This window comes from Humulus lupulus, chromosome 1 (assembly GCF_963169125.1).
Source record: "Humulus lupulus chromosome 1, drHumLupu1.1, whole genome shotgun sequence".
Classification (NCBI taxonomy): Eukaryota; Viridiplantae; Streptophyta; class Magnoliopsida; order Rosales; family Cannabaceae; genus Humulus; species Humulus lupulus.
In genome coordinates, this window is record NC_084793.1 from 263,276,655 (window position 1) to 263,284,711 (window position 8,057).

Below are 8,057 nucleotides of genomic sequence, written 5' to 3' on the forward strand. Positions count from 1 at the left end.
AACCAATAGGGGTATTTTTGTAATTTTAAGTAATTACATGATTATGTCTCTAGTTGACGATGTTGTGATTTGAAATATGATTATGTGAACGATTTCTAAAAAGTTTGTACATTTGTGAGCAACAACAATGATTCCTTCAAGTAGTAAGGGCATATGTGTCACAAACTTAGTTAAGGGCCATAGTATAATTTAGAGAAGTTTTGGGTCATAAGTTAATTAAGAAAATTGAAAACTATTAGTTTTGTGTGAAATTACAAGAAGGATTTGATCCTAATAATGAGAGGGTTAGAATTATGGGCAAATTCGTCTTTTGGTTTTAGGGATTAGCACTACTACAAAAATACCCTTTTAGGAGACTCACTTAGATGTGAGTCCTAAAAACAGCTCCTAGACATTTTAGGACTCGCAGAGCGAGTCCTAAAAACTGATGCGTGTCCTAAAAGTTTGATTTGTGTCCTATAGTATTAGCAAAGTTAAATAAAATTTGATTAAGTCTATCGTATTATTGCCAATCGCTGTATCAATCAAAGCAAGTATTCTCTCTAAGGTTGAGGTCTAGAAGGTTGGAGAACTAAAAATCAACTTGAAGGTAATATATTATTAGTCTTTACAATCTAGGTCATGTTTATGATTGTTCATGGGGTTTAAGGGTAGATGTTATGAATTAATTGTTATAATTTCATGTTAGAGTATTTTATGAATATATTTTAATGTTATAAACATGCTATGGAAGAATTAATGATGATATATGGTCTAGTTTTGTGATATATGTTCAGAGCTTGGGGAAGAAGAAGTTTTATTGCATGAGATTTGTTAGGGTTATGAAGTTAGAGATTTCTCATTAATTTTTGTTATTTATTTATCTCTAAAAATTGTATGATGATATAAAGGGGTTAAGGACGAGAAAAACCAAAATAATTGTCAAAATGGATTTATATTGAGGGAGATATGGCCATTCGATGTTGAGTTGGCATCTGGTTTTTAAACCAGCGCCAAGGCATCCAGAATGCCCTGAAAACTTACAAAAATAAATATGTGATGCGGCGCCAAACTCTAGCGCTGCAGCACTTGACTGGGAAAGGGTCCTTTTTGGTACTTTTTAGGTTATTTTGAATCCGTTTTACATGGGGTTCTTCGGGGACTTCCTCCCTAACTTCTTGGGGACATTTTTAGAATTTTTAAGACTTTTTTAAACACACTTTAGATTGGTTTGGGTCTTAGAAAGAGTAAGAATAATTGCATGATATTGGGTTGAGTTATATGCTTTTTTTTAAAGTAAATATTTGAATGTTGTGATTTAAGGCTTGGTTAGGATACTTGAAGGAAACATAATTATTGTTGCCACTTGAACTTGAGGTAAGAAGAATGGTCATGTAACATAGGGTCTGCCTTTGAAGGCACAAATATTGTGTATGAGTGATCTAATTATGTTCATGTATGTTATCGTTATAGTTATAATTTTGTCATATATGTTATGACTTTATGAATATTGCATGCTTTTGTACATTGTTGCATGCTTACGTTAACTTGGGTATGTGAATTTAATTACTTGAATTTTCTATGACTTATGTTTATATTACGACATTGTTTGGTGTTTGGTAAGTGTAGGGCAGGGTAGTTATCGGAATAGGTAGGTGTTTGAGGCGGTGGAGGTTTAGGGTAGGACGCCACTCTCAACCATAAATTTTCAACACTTGCTTACGTTGTTTGATGTTGTATGTTTATGTGGCATGATTACAATATGAAATTGCATGCTTACGTTATTTCATGCTCAGTTTCACATCTGACTAGAACAACACTGGTTTACGACTGTAATGATTCCAGTATTCTATGTTATTTATTTTGTTTATGTTATGTTGTGATAGAATATATTATGCTGTGATTTTATGATACAATATGATTTGTTTTGGAACTATATATGTTAAGGTATAAATTATGAGTAGTATATGACTTAAGTTGTGAAAGTTGAGCTAGAATCTATTTTATGATTGGGCTTTGGGGTTGTGACCTACATAGCTCTTCTTGATGAGTGTTAGCTCACGAGTACTCTGTGTTTCCAGGTGCCATGTGTTAGTTTTTCTTCGTGGCAATAAGTGAAGTGCATGTTTTATTCTGAATGTCTACAATGTAGGACCGTTTCAATTCATGGACTGTGTATAAGACAAGATTTGACATTTCAACCTATAGTAGTGCATTGAAGGAAACTATTTAGTATATTCCAGCCGCAAAACGAAAGTACAAAAGGTAACTTATCAGTAACTCATGAAGTTATTTTTGTAAAGAGTTATTATGCTCACCTTTAGTTTCTTACTGCGATCTCTTTTATCCTTCAATGTTGTTTCTGGTGTTGTTCCTAATCTTTTGTTTGTGGACAAAGCTCGATTTTTGTTTTCCCAATACCATCTTTGAACCAAGCAACAAAGACATTCTAACAAATTTCCAATTGGTAATTATCTTACCTATTTTAGGGATGCATTCAAATATTCTACTATGTTGGAGGTCATTGTTGAATGACGCTTGTTTGTGCTAAATAGCTTTGTCCATTTCTCAACACCAACTTCATTGAACAAGTAAGGGGGAATTCGATCATCAATGTTTTCTAAGCTTTTGATGTGTTTTTCAAAATTAGTAACATTGTATGCCTTGGATGTTGCATGGAATGCATCTCTTAATTCATCTCCTCCTTTTCTGAATTTTGATTTGATATGTTTTAGTGGATGGTAACAACATACTCCATTCATCAAGTTTGGAAACACTTTTTTTACTACTTTTGCAATACTTTCATGCCTATCTGAAATGATGCATTGTTCTTCTCGCTCACCATATGATTCTTTAATTTTTTGCATGAAATACTCCTAGGATGCATCATTTTCCGAGTCAACTATTACAAAATGCTAGTGGGAATATATGTCTATCAGCATCTTGTGCATTAGCAATCATCATAAATATTCTTTGAAAAAGTTCCATCAACAACAATCAATGGTCTGCAGTGATTCCAGCCTTTAAATGAAGCTCTTATTGCAAAAAAAAAATGTACTTAAATCGTCCTTCTTCATCTGTTATGAAGTTTGTTATTGTTCCCGACATAATAGCAACATAAGATTATATTTTTTTTATGTTATACTAACTAGTATCCTTCTCAGTTAGTATCAATATAAAATTACAGAAAGTAACTTGTACCTAGGTTACATTTTTTAATCATGTAAAGAATGGCTAGTATCTCATTGTAAGAATCATGTGGGCAACCAATGACATCTTCTGAAGCCTTCTCTTTAGCTCTCTAATCTTTTTGGTAAGAAATTGATACATTATATTCTTCAGCTATGTCATCAACAATGTCGTTTGGCTTATAGTTTCTTTTGGGGTTTATAATTTTTGTTTTGATGCACTCAGCAATTATGTTTCTTGTTGCTTGATGATGGTCATTATAAGTAAGTTCTAGTGAGCATGTATGAGTTTCCATGTATTTCCTAACCTTGAACATGTATGTTTGACTATGTTGTCTTCCACACATATTAGGCTATAGTCCTTGGATGATGATCTTTTTACTCTGTATTGATGATTCATTTTGATTGCATATAGGCTCATAGAAATATTCATTGTTGTTTTGTCTTTGAAAAGTTTCCCAACCTTTATACAATCTACCCTAGGATTTGTAATTATGTTTGTTGTGTTTTCCCAAATGGAGTTGATTGCCTTTTTAGCTTGGGCTAGTATATAGTCTATCATTGTTCCTGCAACTTGTGTCCATGTAGGTAACTCTTCAGTATCCTGTATATATGGTTCAATTTTTTCATTCATTCTAGATGTGCTGGCAATGCAAGTTGTTTGTAGTGTGGATACCATTTGCTCGCCATTGTTGAAGGTAGGTGAAATGTTAACCAATAAAGGGTAGACAGTGTCATTATTATTTTTCTTTCTTATTTGCTCATAAAACTTGCATCCATTGTCATCCTTGATCTTCATTGGTGGTATATCTTTCCTTATTTGATATTATATATCTATAATGCTTTTGTTTTTATCCAATTCCAAAGCATTACAAATTATTGACTTGAGATTTTCAAATGAGCAACTTGTTTGTATTAGCATTCCCATGAACTCATAATCTGTGTATATACATTTATCTACCAACTTTACATTGTAGTAAATGATCATTGTTCTTGGTTCCATGTTCTATTATAGAATATACAAATAGTTTGTTTAGAATTTTATGAAGAAAATTTATATTGTAGAAGCTACTCGACAATATCTTGCTAACTTTTTTTTTACAAGAATTGTTGCCATAATTTGATTATGGATTAAGTTTTATTAGAGTTTGAAAATTTACTTGTTTGTAGCTTTTGGTGGCCTTGGTACGCTTATACGATGATCGTCGATGATAATTTGTGCTCATTGTTTTCACCGGAATCAATGGAATTTTGAAGGAAATCACATTTGCGGTTGGCTGGTAGCTTTTTGTAGAATAAATCGGATCGATCAAAGCATTTTTGTATATTCAATGGCGATTTTTTCTTTTATTGGTTTAGAATTCGTGTCTGGTATTTTTCAGATCTTCAATGGCGATTTTCATAACTCCATTGGTGATGGTTTCGATTTTGATTGTGGTTGTTTAGTGATGTTTAAATGTCGAAATTGCAGGAGTTTGAACTGGATTTTAGAGGCAAAATTGCTTTTAGATTAATGAGTTGGCCCATATTGTTGAAGGTGGTTGCCTAGATTTTCCGGGTTTCCATTTTTTGTTTCTGGTATGTATTAATTTGGGTTCCAGTATATAATTAGTTAGTATATCTATAATTAATTTGTCTCCGTTATTTGTGGAATTATTTTTAGTATTAGGTATATATAAATTTCCCTACAAAATATAAGCACAATAACCATTAATCACACTAAAAACACTTAAACTAACACTTTTGAATGTGGAGTAAAACCATAAGACCCACTAATAATACAAATAAAAAAACAATCTAATACAACTACCCATTAATAGTAATAAAATAGAAATATATTTAAAAAAACTAAATAAAGTCTAATAAAATAACTAACTAAAACAATTCTTATTGGTTTGTGGTATGGCATTGGGACCCATTATTAGCTATTGGAACAGTCTAATATCATTATTATGGATCTTAATAGTGGCCCAGATATTTTGGGCCAACTATGAAAATGAAAACTTTAAAGCCCACTAACAATTACCTAGGACCATGTAGGGTGAGACAGTTTTTCCTTATATAAGTGTATTAATTGTCTTCTAAAGTTGTGCTTGCGTGTATAAAAATATAGGCCATTTAAGATTTTTGCCCCCTTAATTATGACACATATATTATCGTGCCCCATTATTTCTTTTAGGCCTTTAAAAATTCCCTCAAACTATTCACAATGTTGTAAAGTGAGATTTCTGTCCAATTTTACCCAATGTGGTTAACGACATGCTGATGTGGCTTTTTGTTTGCTAATGTGTCTTGGTCACGTCAGAGCCATGTATATATATTTTTTTAAATATAATTTAGAAATATTAAAAATCTATTTTAAATTAAAAACTAATAGATTTAAAATAAATCATATTTTATAAGCAAAAAAAAAGTTAACTTTGTAAGATTTTATTTAATTTAAAATATTTTGAGTGTAATGATTTTAATTTTTAATAAAAATAGAGTTTTTTAATATTTTTAAATTACACACGTGGTGCTAATGTGGCCAAGACACATCACCAAACAAAGAGTTATGTCAGCATATCATTAGCCACATTGGACAAAATTGGACGGAAGTCCTACTTTACAATACTGTGAATAGTTCGGGAGAATTTTTATCGGCCCGAAAAAATCAGGTGGCACGATAATATATTGGTTATAGTTCGAGGAAAAAAATCATAAATAGTCAAAAATATAAATCAGAACATATATCATAGGTTGGTCTTGCTCTAACCAAGCAAACCCTTTATCAATTTTTTCATTTTTTATTATAATAATATATAACACAAGATTAGATATTTAATAATTATATTAATATAAATTTAAATATTATAAAATATTATTATAATAATCTTAAATTTTTACTAATTATATTAATATGAATTTAAATATTATAAAATATTATTATTATAATAATATTTAATACAAAACTAAATATTTAATACTTATATCGCTATAAATTTAAATATTTTAAAATATCATTATAATAATATATAATAAATAATCTTAATTTTAATTAAAAAATTATTATTTATGTTTAAATAAAATTATCATATTTTTTTGTATATATTTAAAAAATTATAAAAAGTGTTTGGTTTAATTTTGTATTTAACATGTTTATGTGATTCTTTTATATATAATATTATTTATTTATTTATTTATTTAAAATTTATATTACAATATTACAAATTTAATAAATTAACAAACTTGCATGGCAATTGCTAATAACTAGTATATATATAAACTTAACCTTAAAATTTCCAACCCAAATCCAGTAGTTCTTGGTCGTTATTCACGCTGATTGCCCCTCTTTGCAGCCGGTGGCGGGGACCGCCGTAGCCGCCACCGTCGCTACTGATCATACTAGCTTGGTTTCCATGTATTTTCTTAGTCATGATGACCGGACCAGAACCTGAGCGGAGACTATTAACCCAATCAATCGTTTTTGCTTTCTTTGATACTAATGACGATGATGTTCTTGAACTATTGTTATTAAATGAAATACTTGTAGGCCTTGTTGTAATCTTATTGTCATTTTTCTTAGTCTCTTTTATTTCGATCTTGGTCCCTCCTTCCATTTTTATGTTAATATTCACCTCGGAATATGTCTCTTCCTTTGCAAATCTCCCTCCAATATTATTTTCTGATTCTCTTTTAGTCCTCTCCTTTCGGTGCTGATGAAGCCTATGCAAACGGAGAGCGAGATGGTAAATTCCATCCTTAATTTCTTCTTCCAAGTCTCTCTCCACATCCAACTCCAGCTCGTGCCGAATTTTTATGATCTCTTCATCATCTTCTTTCCAATTCCTCGCCAATAATTGGTTCTCCTTCACCTTCATCTACACTTACATAAAGAAGTAATTTCATACGTACGTAAGTTTCTACAATATTAATTACTAATACTACTTACAGAAAGATGATGTGTCTTGGTTACCACAGAGTCATCAGGGCAAGAAATTTCCTTGTCATTATAGCTGAAATAGTCCAGAGACTCGGTCGATAAAAAGCCTGTATATTCTGCAAAAACACACATATATAAAAGCAAATAATAAAAAACATTATATATGGGAAAGCATAGAATAATATATACATATGATGATGAAAACCTTGTAGGGGATCTGATTTGGTGTGTTGTTCTAGCTGGTCCATACTTGAACTTTATGCTTCCTTTTTTCTTTCTTTCATTCCCCACCACACTTAGTGTGTGTTGAGAGAAGTGCTTAAAAGCGTTGAGAATGAATGAGATATTTTATGTAATGGGTTGAAGAGAGTGATTTGGAGTGGGAGTGAGGGGGAAGCGATGGGGGACCCTTGGTGCTGTTGGGGCGAAGGAGACATAGCACATATAGGTTTTGTTAATTTAGAGTAGAGAGAGAAGTTAAAACATGACCGTTAAAAACGTATTTGGATCGGCTTATTTGAACTTAGGCGCCAAATGCCTCAGCCCAATTTGGAATGATTTTATTGTGTTTGGAAGATAAAAATCGAGACAGTCTTCCTAAGTGTAGATGGTGCTTTACGTGGAAGGGATTATGGGGTTTGGGATGCCCTTAAAGCATAATCAACATACATATATAGGATGATGATATTGAATAGTAGCATACCCACACGTTCTTGATGTGTTTGCCTGTGGATAGTTACCCTTCCGTTGGGCTTCATTTCATTCCATTTGAGCTTTGGACTTTCCTTCTGGGCCCAATTTTATATAGAGAAATTTATATATATCAATATATATATAGGACAATTCTAGGGCTTTACTTTAAGCACTACTGGTAGGGCTCTCAGTGTTTCTCGACCTGTGAACAGTTTTCGGCGGGACTTTTTTTTATGACCGTATATATTGTAACTATTTAGAGCATCCTGCAAATT

The 8,057-nt window shown here is 31.7% G+C and overlaps 1 protein-coding gene across 2 annotated transcripts; it reads right to left on the minus strand.

Moving 5' to 3' along the window:
- Positions 1 to 6,319: 6,319 nt before the first annotated feature.
- Positions 6,320 to 7,401, minus strand: LOC133832499 (uncharacterized). 2 transcript variants are annotated; one of them, XM_062262838.1, is made up of 3 exons: positions 7,295 to 7,401; positions 7,099 to 7,205; positions 6,320 to 7,027 (listed from the first exon to the last, which is right to left on the minus strand). In XM_062262838.1, exons 1-3 carry the CDS (start codon positions 7,335 to 7,337, stop codon positions 6,440 to 6,442), a joined length of 738 nt encoding a protein of 245 aa, XP_062118822.1. In that variant the 5' UTR covers positions 7,338 to 7,401; the 3' UTR covers positions 6,320 to 6,439. The 2 variants fall into 2 exon arrangements, with proteins under 2 accessions (XP_062118822.1, XP_062118826.1); XM_062262842.1 differs by having other exon boundaries at positions 6,322 to 7,027; positions 7,123 to 7,205.
- Positions 7,402 to 8,057: the final 656 nt, after the last annotated feature.